General features: G+C 38.0%; 1 protein-coding gene across 1 annotated transcript in view; it reads right to left on the bottom strand.

Moving 5' to 3' along the window:
• Positions 1-7,570: 7,570 nt before the first annotated feature.
• oca2 (oculocutaneous albinism II) overlaps positions 7,571-24,407 on the bottom strand; it is a 43,203-nt gene continuing 26,366 nt past the window's right edge. Inside the window, 6 exon segments of the mRNA XM_067597744.1 lie at positions 7,571-7,972; positions 17,358-17,451; positions 18,241-18,334; positions 20,048-20,152; positions 20,952-21,011; positions 21,663-21,790. Coding sequence (XP_067453845.1) covers positions 7,885-7,972; positions 17,358-17,451; positions 18,241-18,334; positions 20,048-20,152; positions 20,952-21,011; positions 21,663-21,790 — 569 coding nt within the window. The 3' untranslated portion in view covers positions 7,571-7,884.

Genomic DNA, 24,407 nt, shown 5'->3' with positions numbered 1-24,407 from the left:
GGTAAAAAGGACACATTGTGGTCGGGCTTATGGTTACTATTTCTTGCCCAGCAGCAGTGAAGTCACTGCACCCATTGTCATTTTTGCACAAGATATAACAGTTTAATTAGTGAGCTTTAGCAGTGGCATACCAGTGGAGTAACAGTAACAAAGCAAAATACTTGAGTAAATGTACTCAGTTACTTTTCACCACTGTGTGAAGGAGCTCCCTCACCAGATGAAAGTGCTTAGTTTAGTTTAATATTTGATTTGTAACATGTATTCATCATCTAAACTTAAGATCCGTTTTAGTTGATTAATACATTTGCTTTATTTAGTATGTTTTCATTCAAATATTTGTTTCATTGATTTCTTGTTTGCTTTGATTTCTAATCTTGTGTTCAGATTGGCTAGTACTCTGGGCGTTTGTTGGTTGGGTTGGTTAGGTTTAGGCATGAGGAGTGAGATTGGTTGGGGTTAGGGTAACAATGTCAGGGTAAGCCAATCAGAGGCAGAGAAGGGCGGGTCATGACTTTGCCATCCTGGAAAAAAAATATCGCGTACAGTAATGTGCAGACATGAGAGTGGCATCGATCTTCTCATCTAACTCTCGGCAAGAAAGTGTATTTCACAAAATTTAAACAATTACCTTAAAATCTTTTTTTACATTTGAATAAAAGGTCTACCAGTTATTACAAATCCGCATATCATCAGTGAGCTGCAGAGACACTACACTGCAAATTATCACAGTAAACATTCAGACAACCTTCTGAATAAAGAGCAAAACTGTACAGTGAAGAAAGTTCATTTTGAGTATTCGTTAACCAGGAATTGGTATTTTTAAATAAAATTTGGTAATAGCACTGTCCTATAAAATAAACTAACATCAGAAAGTTAGAATAACCAAAGACAACAGAGTTGGCCAAAACAGTTGCTGAAAGTTTAACCCTGCATGGATCGTGACTGCAACACTCAGACCAACAGTCTGTTTCATCATGCACACAATGCCAAGATAAGAAATCCAATTAAGTCGATGCCAAGCAGTCTTATTTCCCATTTCTGCAATCATCTCGTACATGTCTGTAAACAATGAGCCATTGAGAGTGTGATGCATTTTTGTCATAGATATGCAAATACTCTATTATTAGAGGATGGAACGGTAACAAGGCAAGTGAGTTTTGATCTGCTGTGATCACAACTGAGGTGAAACCAGGAAGAGACATTGCAGCTTTTGCTCTGTGAAACCTCTTGTCTGTTGGATTGAAAAGAAAATAGGTTATTATTAAACAGATTATTATCACCAGTAACCTGAACATAGTAGAGAGAAAGGAGCACTGTTCATTCTGAACCATGGGAGTGAGGACATGAACTTTGGAGGCCTGAGAGGGGGCGGGTTTGATACACCAGGTGATCTGTCTGATAACTTCTTCCTGTCTGGTTAAACTTGCTAATCAGTGAAACCAGCTGCTTTAACATTTAGATAGAAAGAATACCTGCAGTTTCTTGACCCTCCATGGCAGCCGGCTACACGCTGTGCTCAATCACTGCACCCAGCAGTCGTCCAGAAATCCTTCAGTTGAAGTTTTTACAATTATTTTATGTCTAACAATAATGCATACAGAGATATTTAATACAGTTATACCACTGATGTTGCTCTTTTAGATGGAATTATATTATGATGTACAGGACTGATAGCTAATTTTGAAGTTGATCTTTTTATGTTATTCTGGGCGAGACAGCGAACAAGTGCATTTAGCCAAATGTCAGATGATGTCATTAAACCACTTTTAATGAATGAGGAGGAAACAGTGATCCAAAGCTTGACTCTTAAAAAGGGCATGATGGTGATTTTAGATGTTTTATTCCAGGAAGTAACAAATAGCATTTATTGTCATTATTGCCCATCATCCACAGATACAACGTAACACAGTCACAGTGTAACATTTAGTCATTAAAAAAAAACTCTCCTGTATTAAAGGATGCTGCCAAATGTATTGCATTCATGCAACGAACAAACATTGATTTCTGAAAAGAATACTGTTTGATCAGGACATGCAAGTTCTCACAATGTGAAAAATAAGAATGAATTCTGATCTGAAGTTACCAGACCTCAAAGGGGATGTCTTCAAATGAAATGATCCAATCATGAGAAATCCAAAACTGTAATGGAATGATTTTCTGCTTTAACTAATCAAGTTATCATTTCAGCACTATCAATCAGATGAGTCCACTTTTCTCTGGGGGGGCAAACATTGATAATAACCTCAAAGTCATTGGGCTAAAGTAAACCCTGTTTAGAAATGAGCCAGTTGTTTGCCAGCAGTCTGTTTTCAGAGCATTTTCGAACAAACTCATAATTTCACTTCAATTGTTAATCAGACTGAATGCCTTTTCAGGGCAACCTGCAGGATTACATCCTCCCACCACAAGCGTGGGATTGTTGTGCTAGTGATCGTCTTGTTTCCTTCTATGAGAGTCTGTCAGCAATGTAAAAATCCATCTGTAACTAAAATAAGACAGACATTAATTTCCACACTGGTGATGTCAATTTAATGTCAGTCACAGAGGAAACCAGCTGCCTTGTGGTAAATATTCTGCTTACTTTTTTTTTTTTTTGCGAGACATTGAATAACTGAGTCAGTTTTGGATCTGCACTAAAAAAATGAACCACTCAGTGCACACTGCATTATTGTGGTATGAAGCTAGAGAGGCGGCATCAAATGACTTATGAGCAGAAATAGCTAGAGCCCAAGTATTATTGATCTGTTCTGTAGACACTTGACTGATAACTGGACTAACCAATAGTCTGTATGCCTGATGACTTTGGTAATCTACCTTGTTGCAGTCTTTTCAGGATGAAAAAGACTAATCAGTAAAAATTGTTAATGTACTCAGTCATCCTCAGGATGATGCATGGTTATGTGCTTATGTGTTGGCAAAACTTTTTCTACTTTCAGCACTCACAACCTGAATTTCACTACTGTTCAAACAATAATGTAGTGTCCTGATGATGAAAAATCTATACGATTCTACCAACATGTTACAAAAATTACACACATATTCTCAGCCAAAAAGCTTGAAAACAACTCAACTCAACATTCAAATCATTTACAGCCTGGTGACAGTTTTAGTGGTTTTGACATGATTAAACCATCAAACACTGTGCATCAGGTCATAAAGAAGCATCCCAGCTCGACTTAAATTATAAATATTCACATGTAATGTGTTCCACAGAAGACCTGTGTAGCATATAATAAACACACACACTTCAGTCTTTACAGCATCATAATGAATCACTGTGCAGCTTGTTCAGCAGAACATGATGCATCTGTGGAAGCTCTACTGTAAGTATAGCTTCAGGTACAAAGCAGAACATAGTCATGACATTTGTTCTCTTCTTTCATACTTTGAGTTTGGAACTTCTTTTAATTTTGTTGTTTCGTGCTGTAAACTGTCATGTTTTCCACAGCTGCTACAATTACAACCTTCTAATCACTGGTAGATGTTAATCTAACAACAACATTGCACAGAAAAGGCTTCTTCCATATATTTCATAAAGCATAGTCCAATTATAACTATCAGACTAATTAAAATGAAAGACCTTGTACGAGGTCAGTCCTCAAAGTTAGGGTGATCAAAGACGGTAATGTTTATTTCAGTCTGTATCGTATTACTTTGTGTTGTAACAGGAGGATGAGGCTTTTTAAAAATAGTCTTTAAAGGGAATCCTCTTAAGCTCCCTCACTCCACTTCTTAATTACAGAGGGCAGAACATGTTTAATCCATTCTTGATGAATAAGAGCATTAGCCATGGAAAGAGGAGACTTCTTAGGGGAAATCGAATGAATTCTTATTGAACTGCTTTAATTAATTAGTTCAAATGGTCAGAGGAACAAAAGTGTCACTAGAAACCAAAATACAACATATTCAGCAGTGAACACAGTGTAATCTGGCCTAGTTGCCTGCATGACAAGTGATTTCTTGCTTCATTATCTATTTCTAAAACCTCATCTTCTGCAGTGCATTATCTGTGGAAATCACCACATGAACATTTAAACCTGCAACAAGCAGACTTAGAGACAGTGAAACAAATTGTGAACACAACTTTGACAAATGATCTTTTATGTTGATGAAAACAGTTATTTACACAGATGTTATGGAGCAACATTATCATTCATGTGGAGTCGTGTTTGTGTCCACCTGATGAATGTAACTCCAATATTCACTCTCTTCTAGCTCTGTTTTTGGTCTCTATCAACTCAAGGGGAGATATCTGGCTCTTTGGCTGCTAAATTCTCCATTATGTCCAACAGCTAGTTGCTCACTGTGACTGTTAGCCGGTTGGTGCTGAGCAGGTAGTGGGTGTGAGCGACAGCTGAACAATGTGCTCAAACTGACTATAAAGCTCCATAAAGCCAAAGTGAAGCTGCAGAGTCGCTGATAATCCTCTGTAGGTTCATCACTACGACCAACACCTCACACCTTACACACTGTTATTTGATACATTGTTATGCTCTGCATTTTTGTTGTATTTGGGACACTGATTGTTCTTTTAAATGGATCTTTCTCACAGTGTACAGATAGCAGGAAAAGCACAGCTGTAATGAATATCATTAATGATGGCTCAGTTTCATGTAAGTGTTGGAGTAAACCATGCCAGCAGCCTCAGGAGGCATACGCACACCAACATGGAATACAACAATTTTAATAGTTATTGTATTCTTGTGTTTAAAGGGTTAAAAAGGCCACTCTCTGTGTTCTCACTACTGCACATCATATCCTGTCAATTAGCTAAACAGGAAAAAAAGCACTGACACATTTCCAGTGGCCTTGAAGCCTCACAGTAGTTTTGTTATTCCAGCAGTTGAAAAACTTGATCATTGTCATTGATTTGAGACTTTGTTGTTTCCTTTTAAACAAAGATTAAATATTCAGTGAGCTGTCTTTAGGGAAGCATCTGGGTCAGTGACTAACTCACTGATGTGTTTGTAAAGAAAGGCCCATATCAGTGAATGTGTGGCCAAACCTAAGTGGCTCACAGAACTGCTGGATTAGCTCCAGCGCCAACAAAATGTCAGCAGTTATGCAAAAGAGCAAAGCAAACAAGGCAGAAACTGCTCAGTAAGAGCCATCTCACCTTCTGTTTTTTTACAAGTTGACAGAGTACAGAGACAGTTTCACAAGCTGCATGTGTGATGTGTGAGTTTAATAGAAGAAATATTCTTAATGGTCTAAAACATCAACAGCAAAAATATGGTTTTCTTGGTGTCCGTCCATCAGAACTGAAGGAAAATCTCTGCTTTCTTCCATTTTGTACCAATGTTCAATCACAGAGGAGAGGAAAATACCAACAGCAGCTTCAAACTGTAGTTTGGACACAGGACTTTTGTGTTGAGTGATGTGTACTCTCATTTTTTCTTTTAAGTATAAGGCTGATGTTAGTCTATACTTTTCTTATTGTCAACAAATCCCATTAAAAGACCAAAACAAAAAATGTGGTAGTCTGTCCCTCAATACTGACTTCAATACCCTGTCTGTGGCTCTCAACACCAAGCCCATTTGTTCTTACTGATAACTTCAATCTTTTAAAATGGGTCATAAAGAGACAGTATATAATTTAACCCAGAGGCTAAACAATTTCTCAAAACATCTGGGCACTGTAGTTTTTCACAAATGTTACTCTAACAGGAGAAAATTGTGCATTTATTGGGGACTATGTTGAGCAGCGGAGTAATACATATTTGCTGCCCTAAAGAGTATTTACTGTGAATTGGGAGTGACTCAATGTGAACTGAAGTGCCCATGTTCATTGTTATTGTCATTCAGTGCAACAGTGTGGTTCATTTGTGTTTTACAAAAGTGTTTGGACAACAACAGAGCTTTATAATACACAGGAATATGATATATCAGGCTTGGATACACAAACAATTCTTGTTAATACTGAAGGATCAATTCCTTGTTGGTTTTGGTCTTTTAGTGGGATTTGTTGATAATGAGAAGAATACAGAATGTGACCAGACTCATCCTTTAACTAGAAAGAATTGTTCTCTCTCTTTTCACTAACACTGTCACCATCGCTCTGTCAACTGGGGGTTATAGAGATGAATTCTGAGTTTCCACAATTACTGATGCTATCTTGGCTATTGTTGTGTAGACTGATAGACTTTGTGGCTCTTTGCAAACAATATGTTAGGGTTGGATCATCCATTTAGCGTAATTTCCGTCAAAACGGAATGTTTTTATGTTGTGCCACTAAATTTAAATTAAATTGATTCAAGACCTCACAGTTCAGTATTTGGCCAAAATATGAAATGTTTTGAACTTATATAGAAATTTCTTTGTTTTTGAATGTATGGTATTTGAGGGAGAGCTTTCTTTAGTGCAGAAGTAGAGAGAAATTAGGGTTAAAGCCTCCAAACATAAATTACTTTTAACTGCTGCAACACATTAAGTACATTAATGATGTATATTGTTGTCAAGTTCTCTGAGGGAGGAATTTAATTAATTAGGTGTTAATTAATGCTGTGATCCAGAGCTCAGCTCCGTAACGGCAGCAAAGTGGACAACACAAACAGATTCCCAATGACTGTAACAACCTGGGAGGTTTCATACCTCGAGCTGCCACACTCCCCTGGGAGTGATGTTTAAAAACATTACACATCAGTTTTGGGGGTTTTTTTGTTTTTGTTTTTTTTAACAAGTAGTACTCATGATGTATAAACTGAACTTGCTTGCATAAAATCGGTGGAGCCCCTTTTTAATAAAGAACGACAAAAGCAAACAGACACAAAAAATCCAGAAACATCACAAACTTTATTGTTCATGTTGATCTCTGTCTTAACGTTCTGAAAGTTTCAACCTTTGAACATACTTTAGATGTCCTGCAGGTTGTCAGGCTGTACAATAAATACAGATAATAGTTTCAACTGGACAAGTTAAGAGGATGTCGTCCATTCCATGTAAGATCATTTACATGATTAAACCTTTTCTACATTAAATATGGTTAACTGAACTAAATCATGAGGTTACATGAGATCTCTGTGTACACAGTACAATAGATAGTATACATTGCTTGGTTAACAGTCTACACCTGTTTTACTTAATCATTCTGTTATTTTCCAATTTAATTGATGCTCCTTTAGTTTTTTTTCAGATTCCAGGCATTGATATTTGGGCATCAGACAAAAATATTAGACATTATAAAATCCCTTTCACTGGGTCTTGTGGTTCCTTTAAAATATAAACATAAGTTTGGTAAACCATGGGTGAAATGTTTGCCTAAAACAAATAATGATCAGTGTTCTGAATGTCTCCAAAAGCAAATCAGTGTAATACCTGTCTAGAGAAATTAGTTTTTGCTTTTTGTAAACAGACCACATGGATTTCCAAAAGAATGAACAGTCTGACATCAGAGGTGATGGATGGAAACACTTACACCAGTTATACCCATTGAGGCAGTAGCACCATGTTCAGCATTATGGATTGGGGCCATTTTTTCCAGTAAAGACACATTTCCTTCCCTTGGATTGAGCTCTTTGCTAAGGACATAATGTTCAAGTTTTGAAAATGTTGGTAAAATTCAAAAAGGGTTACAGGGGACCAAGAACTTTATTCACATGCATCATATCATTAGATGTTCGATTCAAAGCTTTGGTCAACAAGCCTGTAATTCTGGTCCCTGCTGGTCTGCACTTTAGACAAAGACACTTATCCATACTTTGAAAAATATGGCTGTTGTGCTTTATGTAGTGCCTGTAATCTGATCAGACAATCAGGTTACATATCACATTACAGTGAGCTGAAACTCTAAATGCTTGAAGGAGTGGTCACATGCACACATACACACACACACACACACACACACACACACACACACAGTCTTTGGCTCTGTACAGTGGTTGTGGATTACATGTTCCATCCAAGTCCGATGTGGGTAGCCAGCAGGTAGCACATGCCTATCATGCACGTCATTATCATCATAGGGAATCCTAACCTGTAAGAAAAAAGAGAACAGCAGAAAAATGTCATGAATCAACGTTTGATCCTTACCGAGAAATGTTCTGTTTAATTTCATAAATATGAGCACGTTCACCAGCAAATTGTGAGCATAAACGTGACATTTCGAGCTGAGCCTCAGCACAGCTGAGCCTGACAACATATCTGAGGCCAAGTACAACTTCAAACAAAGAGCTTCTGACACAGAGCAATGCATGAATTGGCCTCTATACAGTGCATTTTTCCTTAATCTAACAATTGTTTTTCTGGTGTATGATGAGCATTACATCCTCACAGGATAGCTAGAATGTCTTGTTAGCACTATACTGTGGACTATAGATGTTTTTAATGATGTGACTGATAGTCCACACTTCCTGTGCACTCCTATGAGTAAGTAGCTTTTCCCTGAGTGACATGTAGGCAGTCCTTTATCTGTGTAATTGTACAGCATTCATTAGGAATAAGTGGTACCAGTGTAATTACTGTAAAAATTGCATCTTTACTGTAGTAATCTCCCCTGATAATAAAAGCTTTTGACAAGTACCTTTCTGAAAATGAAACAAACTCTCAAAGATAATAGTGTTGGAGCTTTTTGTTTCAGGAGCAAGAAGCAGCTCCAAAGCTGATTTATTAGAGCCATACTAGTTTTTGCCCATTTTAGACTGTTTCCTAGACAACCTGCCTGAGGAAATAAGGCTGTCTGAGTCAGTGTCTTTATTCAAGCCTCCTCTTAAAAATGTACTTTTATCAGAAAGCATTTCCTGATTTTACCTGAGCTGCCTGCTTATTGTACTTGACTTAATTTGTTTTTTAATTTAATGTTTATCATTTCTAATTTTGCATTTTACTCCCTTTGTTAAGTTTTTATGGCTTTTAGTTAATTTAAATCTCTTTATGTTTTAAATGTGTTTTGTTTTTATTGTAAAGCCCTTTGTAACTATTTTGAAAGGTGCCATATAAATAAAGTTTATTATTCTTATTATTGTCATCTTTACTGACCATTTTCCAAGTGTTTTAGATTTTTTTAATGGTGTTTTTTACCTTTACATCAGCCATTGGTTGTAGCTTTTATTGTAGTCATTGTTGCGTGGTAATGCAATGCAGGCTTTTGCACGTTCAGCACATACACAGCAATAACATAACTTATAAGAGTGAGAGTTAGGAGTGTTTACTGTAAAGGATACTGTAACTCAGGCATGTTTCAAATCTCATACCTCAGTGTATAGTACACCTCTTATGAACATTTGTCAAACCTCTCCACAATCCAAAAATATGCATTTGCAGACCCATTTGGCCATATCTGTCTGCCTGAAGCAGCTTGTTCATGAATAAATGTTTGATAAGGTTGTTGGTTTTGTACAATGTCACTTGATATTACAGCTTCCATCTACAACTTTTTTGTGTCCCTCCTAATAAGAGTCCAGTTTAATGTTAATCTGGGATGCCAAAAGGTCACAGAAAAAGCAATCAATGCAAATAAAGACTGTGAGTTTGAGCAGATCCCAGGGAGACGACTATTTCCTGTAACTGAGATTTAACTGAGACAGTCAGTATGAAGATTTGTTATCTTATTTCCTTCAGGGCACCAAGAAATGAGCTGGATACAATTCTGACACTATGAATATTAACAGTGAGTGGTATGTTTTTGATAGGGACATAGCTTAAAGTATAAAGATAGATTTATTGTTGCTCTCTCATTTCCTTTATTGGACACTCTGTTAAGCAGACTACAGCTTAAACAAGTGGAACAGCACTCAGTGCTGAATCAAATAGCATGCAGCTGACCTGTCTTTTGTCTTTTTAAGCAGGAAATAACTGCTAATTTTAGTGAACAGGTCTCTATATGTGCTACACCTTAAGAAGACCTGTTGCATAGTTTCAAATGTTTTATAAGCTTATTCAAAAATTCAATTCAATGAGTTCGTTCCTTTTATTCTTTTACTGCCACATGGCTGTTGTCTGCCTCTCTTTATTGAACTCATTTTATCGTTTTACACAGATTCTTACTCTGACATGTGAAACATTATTTAGGCCCATGGGGTAATTGTCTTTCCACTCAGCTCACTGCACAGGAGGTCAGAGCTGCAGGAGAAGCCCTGATTGAGCTGGTGTGAATTTAGAGTCTTGCTCAAGGACATCTCGGCCTGCAGGTGAAGGTTTGTCTTCCTGCTGCTCCGAGACATGCCCAGTAAGATGTTACAACGAGCTTGCATATTATTTGCCAAATGAAATCACATCACGCTTCTCGAAAGAATCTGAAAAGCCCTGCAATGCACGCAAAGTGACTAGCCCAAAGTTGGGCACCTGTGACAGGCCAAAGTTTGCTTTGAGGCCTTAGAAAATTATGATAACGACTGGCATTTGTAAAGGCAAGCTCCATTCTCATTGTGATGACTGAAATGTAGTTTGCTTTATGATGCAACAGTGATGATCACTGCCATAATAATTGCCACGGAAAACTGTATTAAATAGACTACAGACTGCTTTCCCAGTTTTTTATTCCCTAATTAGCATCATCAGTTTAAAATGCGTCCTTAGATGACCCCAGAGCTGCAGATGGTTTGTCATTTGGATGTCTACCATGTCCTATATGGACACATGGCTGCTCTGAGGGCCAGAGATATGTTTGCCCCCAGTCACAGATCAGTGTTGGAAGATAAAAAGAGAAGAGAAATGATGTGTGTATTTAGTGTTCTGCTGATTGATTTCTGTCAGAGCAACAAAGAAGTCATTAAAGCTATAGCACCCCTTCTGAAAAATCTTAAAATATCATTTAGAGCAGATGTTGCTTACTAGTGTGATGGTGCAGCACAAAGTGTGCAGCCAAGTCAATGACAGATTCAATGAATAAGTCATGATCAAATAAACCAGAAAATAACCGTGAACCCACTGCTGCTATACCCCATGCTGCTGATGGCTCACATCTGTGTTTATTAGCACTGCTAATCTCCCTATTGAGATTAATGATGCGATGATAAAAGTGAGTGATTTGTAATTATTTATTATTGTTATAATGAAGTATGATTACAATAGAGTGAGACTGTTTGTTTGGCCAGAAACAAACAGAAACATAACTTCACATTTCATTTAGCCTAAATATGATTTTACCAGCAGACTTACTCTTATTTTTCAGTGGGACACATTCATCAGGCTGATGTGTGTTTCATCGAAATATCTAGCACACACACAGGGAAAGAATTCTGCATTTGATGGGCAGTGATTTATTGCCCATGACTTTCTTTACAAGTCATGGATGCAGCCCCTCTGTCTCACTCAGCCTGAAAGGGGCTGTTTTGTGTCTGCTCAATGCCCCTCTCTTCTGATTGGCTGACTGTTTTCTGAGTGACGCATGTCCAGGCAAACCACAGGTATCGGACTGTAGCACACAGAGAGCAGAGGAGAGGAAGGAAACTAGCACAACCATAGATGACAGCAAAACACAGTAGAGACTCTCACACTGAGCTGAAATTAAACGAGTGCACATAAATTAGGTAAATAACATAAATAAACAGGCAGGATGATGGTAGGGGAAAAGCTGAGCATATAGTCATGACATTCGAACTTTTCTTTTATAGAAATCTGTTAAATGATGTGAAATGAAGTTGAATTGGGAACGTAAAATAAGTTTGATATAAAAAAAGAAGTCTGGGTGCCATTGTAAGACTGGTAAATGTGACAATTGAGTTACAGCCATAAATGATAAATATAAAATGATAGGATGAAAATGACTGAGACGTATAAAAAATGAAATGCAGTGACAGTGACTGCTAGAGATGTAGACCAGAATCCAGTAGTCTACTAGTCACTAATTAAACGACTTCATACTAAAAATGTTTCCAGCTCTATGCCTTCTTGACAGTCAGTAGCAGCCACAGAATTTGAGCATAATAGTTTTCGCCATTTGGGTTGTCCAGACATACTTGTACCAAGTTTTCCAACAATTGGATGACTGTTCACCATGTTTGCAGTGTTAAACCACTATCATTCAATTTGCTGCTGCTGGTTCCACCTTAAAAAGTTTTGTATTTCATGGTGCTTATGAGCTCCATGATTGGTCTGTAAAGAATATCAAGACAAGTGAAAACATGTTTGTACAATTGGCCAATTTACAGAGCACCCCCACAGACTGTGTGTACCAAACTAATCTGATCAAGGATGTCAAGAGTTACAGACATTAAATGGATTAACATTTTGAACTATAATTAAAGATACCCCGTCTATCTACTTAAGACTATTTTATATGAGTTTCTTATATAATATATTTTGACAGCTAGGAAAAGTTATCTGTTTGAATGATTTAATCTGTCACTGAAAAGAGTCTAACACAGTTCCAGCACTCAGTGCAGTGCTCTAATAAACTAATAATCATTTTTATCCGGTTATGCTGCATCATAAATAAGCCGGATAAGAATTGTGTAATCAAATATCAATAGCAGAAACTGAAAACAACATCAAATAACAAAGTTTTGTAACTGTTTTGCCACACATACACACAAAGGATATGCATAACATTTTTTGACTGAGAAAATCCTCCAGAAGACAGAAAATGATCGATATCAAAAGGACAATAATCATTTGAAAAGCTATTTGTGTCCATTTTAAGTTCTTTCTATTAAGAGTTTTGAAGAGTTAGCTGTTGGCCTGTTGTATCTGTCCACTCTCTCTTATATGAAGTCCTCTAAATCAGAGGCCCCATTTTAAGATGACATTTCAGAACGCCCTACTATGTATTGAATCTTCTGCACTGAAGAAGCTGGGAAAAGCAGTCAAGTCCAGCGGTCCTTAAATTAAAAAGTAAATGGTGTATGTGTGTGTGTGCATGTCTGATAATTGTGTGCCAATGTATTACTCTTTATTGCTACAACTCTTTCTTCATTCAGATGAATAAAATTAGGCACTTTCCATTTAATATGCATGTGGAAATGTCAAATTAGTATTTGAACTATGGATTAATGAGGCTAGTCAAGCACTTAAGCTCATTAATAATGACTACAATACAGCATGGTGCTGCATTTAAATTGTAACAGAGTCAAACTTTTTGAGTGGCCAGTTAAATGGAGTTAGAAGGTCAGCGTGATTATCATTTTTATTACATATCAATGGTTTAATCAAGGCTGAGGAATGAAGGGAAATCTCCAACAAATGCTCAACAAAAACAATAAACAGCTCAACACTGTTGTTTTCTTCATGATAGCACTGAACCCACAGGTGCTGATTATTAGACCTTTTAGCTAAGTGGTGCTACTGAGCAGAAAACTTCAGACCACTAAACCACTCCACTCACCCTCAGGCTAAAGAATCAATGCTTAAAAAACACTCCAGAGCTGGATAGTAATGCAACATTCAGCAGCATAGATGGAGGATCACAACAGCTTAGTGGTATATTGATCTGTTGTCGGAGGAGCCAGTTTCACACATAATGGCATTTAAGTTATACTTTATATGTAAGATATAAATGAAACATATAAAAATGGCAAATATGGTTTCAGGACCTTTAAATAGCCTTACTGTGGCTAAACTGTGATCATAGTCAGACACGAGGTCACCTCTACATGAGTGAATACCTTTCTGCTGAGCAATATCCATTTCCCCGTCACGGGCACAGCATGAATGGACAGAGGGCAGATGAAGAAGTTGCCACAATACAGCAATGAGAGGAACAAGGTTCACCTTGTCTAAAAGTTCCAATCGTACCTCGTGAGCTCACACATTGATTTAATTGCATATGATAGGAGCTCTTTGAAAGTCCTGATGCAATCTCAAAGACTCTCTTTAGATAAACCCGAGGGGTGCGTTCCTCTGGCTGTGGAGGTTGTATGCTCGACAGAGAACAGTGCTTTCTATGACAAGGCTTGACCTGTGCTATTCTATAAGCAATATGTCTTGCAAAATGCACCTACGTGCAGTGTTTTGGCTGTAGAAATATTTTTTTTTCTATCATAAGCTTTTTGTCCCTGATTACTGTGCGTGTTAGGTTTCTTGCAAATAAAGGTAATATACCTGCAGTTTCTGGTGCAGGGGACCATTGTTCCCACACAGCTCCTCTTTACAGATGCAGACATGTATAAATGGGAATATTAATTCTGTCACACGGTGCGACAAAAGAAGGCAGCACAATGTGTGGAGAAATTGAAACTGAATAATGGTTCTCTATCTCTGTCTCTTTGAAACAGCTCACATTGTTTAATGTCATTGGATTTGGAGCCAGTATGTTTACAGCAGCTGTAAACAAACTAACTAGTCAACACACAGTCACTGGCAGAGCAGGATCTCTAGCAAAGTAAGAATCAAAAACCAACATGTGGTTGATTGTGGTTATTCAGTTTTTGATCAGAATCCTCTCTTTATTGCTCTATGTGTCCTTCAATGCTGAGGGCGGATATCCTGACATTGTCATTAACCTGCTGGAAGACAACTTGGTTTAAAGGGCAGAAGAGACTGTAATTACACAATCAAACATCAGTGGTCGAAAGTAAGTACGTTGACTCAAGTACTGGACTTCAGGACAATTTAGTACTTGTCCTTCACTTGATTAGTTCTATTTTAATCTACTTTATACTTCAATACCAATACCTTTCAGAGGAAAATATTGTAATTTCTACCCCACTATATTCATTTGACTCCTGTAGTTTTTAGTAACTTTTCATAAGATAATCTTCTAAAACACAATGCATTGTTAAATATTAAACAAGTTGTGATCCCTTACAAAGAAGTTCTGTCTAGTAACATTTCAGATGTCTATGGATTTTTTGCTGTTTTACCAAAGAGTATGTTACAGAACTTTCTTCTTTCCTGACCCATTATCCAGCTCACAACTCCTCAGATTTATATCGTGATTGTTTGGAGGGGGCCCGACCCCTTAATTAGGAATCACTACGGTAACTACTGTACTGTACTGTATGCTGCTGCTAATAATGTCGTAATAGTAGGGGCCATTTCTTTGCATACTGACGACTTTTACTTTTTAGGAAATTCCTTCTGTACTTTCATTTTAAGGACTATGAATGCAGAATTTTAACTTGTAATGTAGTATTTTTACATTGTTGTATTGGTGCGTTCACTGAAGCATCTGTGTATTCAACCACTGACTAAACATCACTGTGAAAATGCAGCTGAATACCTTCAGGTATCAAGGTACTAAACTGTAACAGCGACTATTTCTCACACTGAACATAAGCCCACTAGCAGTGGTTCTGACCCTGTCGAGTTGCACTGTGTGAGTAGGTGCTTCTGCCATGCTCCACAGGTTAATGGTTTGCAGAGAGGAAGATGGTCAAGGCTTAGAGGCATGAAGGAAGCAACAGGGACCACACCAACTAACCGCTGAGTTATTCAGCGCCACTCATTTTCCTTTGTGATGGTCTATCATAAGGGCATTCATGTCCCTGTGGGCTCATCTGGACCTGGAATTTAACCACCTGATACAGCACTAGCAAGTCCCAGCTGCCTGGAGTCACAGACAGACCTCTTTCCCCCTTACCTGTCTGTGAACAGCTGTGACCCTTTGCCATAGACAGCCAATTACAGGCAACGCTTCAGCCGAGAGCAATGCTACTATCCAGTAACTGTAAACACAGCTACAGTGTGAGGGAAGTAAAGCTGACAGGGTGCAACTGTTCCTATCACTGTCAATGAAATCTGAAATACTAAAGTCATACATTGATGTTGCATGCAAAACAGAGGACAGGAAATACTCTTTTATTTTCTGTTGTTTAACTGATGGATGGTCATATCCTCAGAGACCATAATTATACAATTTTTCACTGGTAAATTCACATAATTAACTGAAACTAGGAGGTAATACTACTATAATTAGGGCTGCAACTAACAATTATATTCATTTATTGACAAATCAATCTCTTATTTTCTCTTATTTATCTCTTGTTTTTTCGATGATTAGATTAGTCTTTAAAAATATCAGACAACGGTGAAAAATTGTCAATGTCCCAGAGCCCAAGGTAAGATCTTTAACATGTTTGTTGCACAAAGATCCAAAAATATTTCATTTACAAATCAGAGAAAAGCAACACACCTTAACATCTGAGAAGCTAGAACCAGCAAATTTTGTCATTTGGCATTTGTGAGGCTGTTTGTTTTTACCTCTCTTTACAATAGTTGACATTTCACTCAGAGTCACAAATGTCAACCACATAACCCATGCTGCTAGCGTGGCTAAAAAAGCTAAGCTCCCAAAAAAAAAGAAAACATAAATGTGCAAAGGAAAACAGAATTGCAGACAAATGATAGGTCACCCATGTCAGTGGCAGGTGAAAAGGATTCTCCATAGAAACATCCACAGAGATCAATCCCTGTCACTCGGTCCAATGGAAAGCTCTTTACTGGTGACCATGGCTTTCCCCACCTGATTCTTTGATGTACATTTGGTGACAATAATCTACACACAGGCACAAGTGTCACTCAATCTTTAGAGTGTGGGGTGGCACTGGTGTGAGGAAATCAGCATTTCAATGTGTAAATTCCACCTGCAGACATTCAAGTCACCAATTCAAATGTGTTATCGAACAAAATCCCTCAGGGAATGGCTTCACGCAATCTCTTTTCATCTGTTCCTCCGTGCAGTACATACAGCACACTCAGTCCTATAAATCAAATGACATGCTATTTTCAAGTGATTGCATATTATGCCTAATCAGACTTCTTTCAACATCACTGACCACTTAGACTTCTCCGAAACGTCATCAGAATGAAAATTATTAGTGAGCAGGTGGTAACTTTGCAGATAGTCTAGTTACCATCCTGTTTAAGATATAATGCCATTTTTCACCATTCATTTGTTTTATTCTTTTTTAAACCACCAGAGAGTTCTCAAATCAAGCTCTGCATGATCATTACCCAACATTCAGTATCAATTTAATCAGTCACACATACAGTTTGACTGTATATACAGGGATATATACAGCAGGTACATGTGCTGTATATATCCCAAGCAAGGTCAGCTGGAAAACTTTTTTTTTTTAAACTGTTTAAACAGATACCCACAATTCCAGCAACAGTCAGACAGAGGAGAGCAGCCTCTGCCACATGATACACATTTCGATGAACAGTACTCCAGGGAAACTCAGGCATTTGCAATTCAGGATCTGAATTTTAACACATTCTGCTTTTCTCTAAATGTTCTCAGGCAACTCAATACTCATTTTTGGCATCTTCTATGGTAACATATGACAGATTAACATGTAAGTACCCCTTCAGGCAGGATAGCCTATGGAACAGGATTCACAGCAATGTCTGACATTCCCCCACGAGACAAAATAAAAATAAAGACATTTTGGAAGCAAGTTTTTAAAACATGGTTCAAATGACCTTTTTTGAAGTGTGGACTGCTTGATATGTTTAGTGCTGTTAAGGGAGAAAGAGCTTACCTGAAGAACTCCATGAAGGAGAAACCGTAGCCGTGTTGCTCAGCAATTCCTGCGCACACAACGTTGGCTGATGCTCCTATCAGTGTGCCATTTCCTTAAAACATGGGAAAACATTATAGAAAACTGTTAAATGAAATCTAACTAATTCTTTTCAACTAGATATTCAGGCCAATAATTCATAATTCAGCAAGAGCATGATCACAAAGGGGAATTAAATTAAAATATTTAACATTTATTATCTGACATAGTAATATATTAATAATCTTCATCATCTTTCAGCATTCTCTCAGTATTTTCAACTCAATCTAATATTAAGTTTTACTATTTTTAATCTACTGTTGGCAACATTTTGACAGTCATGGTGCGTATCCATCCTGCCGTTCGATACTGCTCACATCTCAAAAGGTGTCAGTGTGGGGATGGAGCTGGGCAGTGGCAACATCATACTGCCGATCGATAAGGACCTGTCACAGTGCAGTTGATTAAACTGAAACACTATGACAGCTCTCTCTCTCTCTATCTCTCTTTGTGTCCTTCTCACCCAAACAGAGCCACACTCTGCTGAGGGGCCGGCCGCTGGGGTGTGGTAGAGCCTGAATAAGGCAAGCTTGGGCCTTGGGCTGCTTTCACAAAAAGCACAGCCTGACCTCCCCGAGGAGTGACACAGCTGTACAAAGTGTGGCTGTCAGCTGAAGCACATGATGTCTCCTTCTGGCAGAGGCCATCTATAAAGATCCACACCTTTCAAACAGGGATAAACTATAAAGTCCCTGGTGTCTGTAATGAACTCTGGAAAGTTTGTTGTGTGTTTATCCCAAAAACAGTCTCTATTTTTATACTTTATACATTTTATTACACGAAGAGGATCAAATGAGAGGCTTACCCCCAAGACAGGCACCCATGGCCAAGGCAAAGATGAGAGGTTTTACTGGCAGGTTCACATCTGCATCCTGACTCAGGTTGATGAGAACTGGAATCTGTGGGTGCAGAGATAGATTCAGTATCACTGGAAAAATACACAATTTTAGTGTGGTAACCTTCCTCACAGAAAATCATTTTAATACGCAATGTTCTTCCAAAATAATTTCAATACTTGAATGTAAGACATTTCTAGTCATCTAGTAGTCTAGTGGGATCCCAGTATGATGGCAGAACAGTGTGTACTCAACCATGTCCCAACCGTTTTATAATTTTCTCAAGATTGTTGGAATATTCTCAAGTCTTTTTTCCTGCAATTTCAGAGTCTACAAATGAAACATTAAAGCTTTCATGTGCAGCCTAGTGGAGAATATTTCCATTGGTTCCTGCTGGTGTAACCAGCTGCTGCATGACTGAGTACTGCTGTGCATCTCACTTTCACAAACCATACTAACAGAGCATGCATACACTGTACATCGTTTTATATCAATCAAAATGTCTGCCCCTGGCTGGGAAAGCAAAGCCTCACTGAGTATTTAAATGGGGGGGAAAAACAAATACTGTATCCTAATGACATCATGTTTTTTATGTGGTTGGCTGCCATAGAACAGGCCTAGTTTGTGCTTGAGGATTAAAAATGACGCTTAATAGAGCTGCTAAATTGAGGCAATTCATTTCCCTGGTCTGAATGGGGAAAATAAATCTTCTCTCAGATTCAGCCTATTGTGACAATCAGAACACGTTTTCTTATCAGCTATGCGCTGAATTGAAAATGGATGCAGTTTGAAGTCTACCTTTTAGGTAAAGCAACTCTTGCATGAGCCTGAAAATATGGAAAAACAATCAGAGAGAAGGACATCTTCAAAACCCCTGGATACACTGGTAGGGGTCGGGGCGGACTAGTCGAAAATCTGGTACTTTAATTCTTGCAAGCAACATCTCATTCTGTCAGTGGGATAACATCTTTTTCTTTTCTCACTGTCATTTTAATTGGGCACACTGGCGCCCCTCTGAAAACTGATATCTATACAATCTATTAATCTTCGGTAAAACAGACAGCTGACAACAAAAGTGGCGAGGAGACAGTTGGTCTGATATTTGTAACAGAATTAATTGTACAATATATTTCCATCCCCACAACTAAAGTAGTTGTATTATTCATGAGTGTCTGAGAGAATCTTTCTGTATCCTCCTACAGTATATCTTAGTAACAGCTGATGGTCAGATCATTGTGTAGGTAGCAGTATATTCTTCAATCAAAACCTAACTTCAAGGAAAATGAATGAGGATGAACATTGTTTTCCATGCTTATGTAAAACTAATCGTACAATCACTTGTCGAGTCAGTGGTCCTACACTGAAATGATAAAAACATCATTCTAATCTCTGGTTGGCTACTGCAACACACGAGGGCCTCGTGCTAAAATAATTCCTACGAGTAGATTTACTCAGAAGTTGCACATATAAGTGAAGGTCACCCCAACAGAAGTATAAAAATACTATTCCACACATAGAAAGTGATCCTCTGCACCTACAATATTTTTTCCAGGATGGTTGGTCACATATTCTATATACTTTCCCTCAAAACACTCCATGCTGGTTGTATTGATTACAATGACACAAGTCAGTTCTGTAGTTTGTCTAAAGCAAAATTAAGTAATACATGATGGTGAAGCAAGACTAGTCTGAATATGATGCGTTTGAACGGTATTTCTTTGTGTTTGTAATTTCACACATATATTCTGCAGTGTGAGATTAAAACATCAGGCTTACCATGGTGGCGGTGAAGGGAATGTTGTCAATAAGAGAAGAAGCCAGAGCGGAGACCCACATCACCAAGATAATGGCTATTGCCAAGCGCTGGTCTTCTGGCACTGCCTGAGAGGGGAGATAATGACAGCGACAGATAACTACTACTTTCATTGCCACTCAGATGCACACGCCCCCCCCCACAGCCTGTCACTGATTTAAATCAAACCAATTATGTTCATTCTTTGACACTGAACCTCTTGTCAGGGAGCAGAGGGTTGGGAGAGGATGAAGCTGTTTGAAAGTGTGACACGACCACACGTGGCGGTGGTGTCTTTGAGTGTTATCTCTGAGCTTTGCCGCACACACACACGCACGCACGCAGCGCGGTCTACTCTCCACATGTGACAAGCGTGGTGTTGTTTGAACCCTCTTGATAGTCTTCTCTTAGGTGTGCACAGCCGGGTTAAAGGAGGCAATATCTCTTCCTATCACCTGTCCTCACGTTGTATCAAGAGAGAAAGGCCATGCAATTCTACCCAGCATGTTGTCCATTGTTCAGGGACACAGAGCAGGTCAGACACCATGAACAGCACACCACCTGTCATGTGTGATTATTAGAGTTATAGAGGCCCCTGGTCTAAACACAAGCTGACGTACCTATTTACTACTGCAATTCTCAACTGAGAGACACCTCGCTTGCATTATGCACACTCGCCAGAATATGGATGAAAATTACCTAAGAACCCTTCAACCACCGACAGAAATCAGATGTAAACAAAATAATTGAATTCAGAGCAGTGCAAGATGAAGGATCTATATGCATGAAATGCAATATCGTGTCACCTGTGCCCAATTATCAATTATACCAGTCACGTGGAGCCCTGAAAGATGATTGTTGAGGTTGAGAATCAAAGTAAAAACTCACTTTTATAAGCAGTGCTGTCTGTTCTCCAATATAGTCGATAAGCTGCAGCTGGGCCAAAGCCTGAAAAATGAAGAGGAGAAGATTAATTTGAAAAAAAAAGAGAATTAGTTATAGGTGGGATTAAACCAAGACAAGAAAGGCAATTTGTTTTTTATTTAGCGGCCATTTAATAGACGAGAACGCATCTATTCTTCTTATAACTATTGACACTGAAAACAAAAAAAATGATGTGACAGTCACCGCTATACAATGTTTAATTCTTTCAACAAATAGTTTGCCAGGGCCCACATCTGTACCAGAGACTCAGAGGAGAGACACAACAAAGCAGTCATTGTGCTGACATTATGCTTTCTTCTCATCCTTTCACTGGGAGGCTCACGAGTAAAGAAAGAGATAATTACTTTTCAGATTGTAAGCTCACTGACTGACTGAATTTCTGTCACTCCCCAGCGTACAGTCAATAGATCTGAGCACAGATCCTGTTTTCCTGTAGTATCTTATAAAGATGTTTGTCAGAGGTGAGCCCAGCTAAACCCTACATTCATCCCACGATTGGCTCACATTTTATTTGTTATAATTTTCTTGTGCGACAATTAGAAGTTGTAGTTTGGCACTATTTTGAGTGGAGTCCAAAATCTCTTGAAATCTCTTGAAAAAATATAAACAGGCTTTCTATCAAATGCAAGAAAATACAGGCTGTATGTTAAATACCTCCATCAAAACGAAAAGGGCAGCAAAAAAGAGTAACGTGGCCCACTCCACCCGGTGCAAGATGATCTCGAAATCCTGGATGTCAGCCAGAACCAAAAGCCACAGTGCACCCAGAATAGCAATCCAACCTGAGCGAGAGAAGAAGAAATACCACCTGACATCTCTCTTTATAACCAGAAAACACACTCACATATGTAAAGACTCTTTTATGGCCTCATGAGAGCAAAATATACTGAGGAAATATCACACACAACACATGTGGATAGTTAGGAGACTTTAAATAATTTAAAATGCGTTAATTAAGTCACTGAAATGGAGTTCCATCTGCTATCTGTTCACTTAATCTGTCTTTAATCACATCTCTCAAAAAGAACAGCAACCATTAGTAAATGTTAGTTACAGATGCTCACCACTCTTTACATCTACATTCTTTACATGTGCATTTCCACTTTTTGTTTTCTTTGCTGACCCACATAAATATATAAAACAAAATATATAAAACAAATGTATATGTGAAAATGAAAATGCATGAGTTCAGCGCATGCCATCATACCATGAAGTGGTACTTGTTAGAAACGATGAATAAAGTATTTGGTCTGTCTTTGTGGACTCAATGAAGCATTCACTATCACAAAAATGTCATTTCAACACATTGTAGTCCAGAGGACAAAACCTGGCACCAGCCTGCTGATATTTACAATTAGAGAGTGTTTTTGAAAGAGGGAAGAGTGTGCATCCACTTGGAGAAAATTTGATTAAAAAGGTGAGCACCAGTAATTGCTTTGGCCGAGGCCTTTGGGGAAATAATTTCACAAGTGATGGGAATTAGTGAAGAAGGAAGCAATGGAAGGACACAAAAATGAGAGTGACAGAGGAAGATGGGAGTCAGAGAGGCTGAGAGGAAAAGACTGAAAAGGAGAATCAACATTTTTGCAGTTTCACAGCATGTTTACATGTTAACAACCTGCTGCGTTTCTCCTGTTAGTCTCGGCCAGAGTTCAGCAAGGGAGCTAGAGCTGGATATTTGTGTTTTTAACAGGCAATTTGGTTCTCCAATACTGACTTTTCTCTCGAGGTGAAGATACTGTACACAGGCAAAATTCTAGGGCAGATTCCTGGAAATCTATTTATAAAGGTTATTCAACTCAATTTCATATCATCATTTTCTTTTGTTAATGCTGTAGCTAGCTTGATGTTGTTAACAAACAGTTGCCATCGAAGCACGCTGTCTGATTAAGCTCCTCAACCTCAGATGAATACTGTGTTCATACTGTATAGTTTTCAATGAGAAAATGTTTTGAGAAAAAGTTTCAAGAAAGCTCTCTTTAAACTTGCATCAATACATTTTTTGGCCGATTTTGGGGACACGATTAAACTGTCTGCTAACATGTTCACTACAACAGTTTCCAATTCACAGTTATAGCAGAGACAAAGCAACATTTGCATTTATTTAAAGTCGTGTTTTGAGCCACCGAATTCCAAAAACACTCTGTGACTGTAAAAGAAAAATAAAAAAAACTCAAAATAATGAGCTGAAAGACCCTAAAAAGTGCTGCTGAGCTGAGGGGAACTGCAGGTTCATCAATATGAGCAGCATTGCATGTTGTTATTTTTTGAAATGTTCATATATAAATATTGGTTAGTGCAGCTTTAAAATTGTCTGAAAACTATATCATTACCATATAACGTCTAGCTATCTTCAACTGTACATAGGAAACAAAGAGATTAGTATAGATCCTCTTTATATACAGTACATCACTGACTGGAGGTCCATCATATGAATGCAAAGATGAAATCTTGACACAAATGACTTCAAAAAGTAGTAAATAAAAAGTGAATTTCTATATTAACATACCTAAAGCTAAAGTTCTGCTTGTTAGTGGTGGATCTAACTAAGGAGGCAGAATTACTATTCATTTACATAATTTTTCACAGTTCTCAGAAGGAGCTGTGGGGTGAAATTAGGTTGCACTGAAGAGTTTAGCACAAAGAGAGAAAGAGCAGGTCAGCAGGATTAGAAAACACTACTGCAACTACAGTCTCCCTACGGACAGCTGGTCTTCATTAAAGGAAAAATGTGACATTTCTCTTGTTAGATGATGTTTGTTCATACATCTAAGGCCAACTCTTGGCTGGTATTTTCTAATAGATTTTGTGCTTCAGTGTGATAATGCAAAGAAATGTAAATGTAATGCAAATAAATTCAAATTTCATGTCATTCATTCTGATGCACGTGTCATCTAGCAAAGATTAGATTTTTCAGCCATATTTTCAGTATTTACTCATTTGCATTCAAAGTCTATGTACTACTACTACTTTTGTCAAAAATGTGTTAATAAAAACCGTTATATTAAACTTCCCTGACACTCATTGTAACAACACATAGAGTTCTATGATTAATTCAAGCAACATAAAACAAATAAAACAATTTTAAAAAGCAAGCAGCAGACAACAAACCTAAAGAGCTCTCCGATTAAAAAGACTTCTTCTAAAAAGAAGGCGGATCTGAGCAGTTTATGATAGACTCATCTATCATTCTCAAGACAACAGTGTCTTAGGCAGGAAATGTGCTGTGAAAGATGTCTGATCCCTGATGTCTTTAAAGCACACACAACAAAATTAACACAAGGCCCAGTTCAAAAGATAAAGAGATTTGTGCTTCAGCAAGTATCTTGTACTCTCATAAGCATATGGTTAGAAAATAGCATCTCAGTTTTGCCAAAATTTTGAAAGTTGTTCAGGTGT

The sequence above is a fragment of the Thunnus thynnus genome, chromosome 8, assembly GCF_963924715.1.
Source record: "Thunnus thynnus chromosome 8, fThuThy2.1, whole genome shotgun sequence".
Taxonomy (NCBI): domain Eukaryota; kingdom Metazoa; phylum Chordata; class Actinopteri; order Scombriformes; family Scombridae; genus Thunnus; species Thunnus thynnus.
This window is presented reverse-complemented; position numbering and strand designations above follow the sequence as displayed.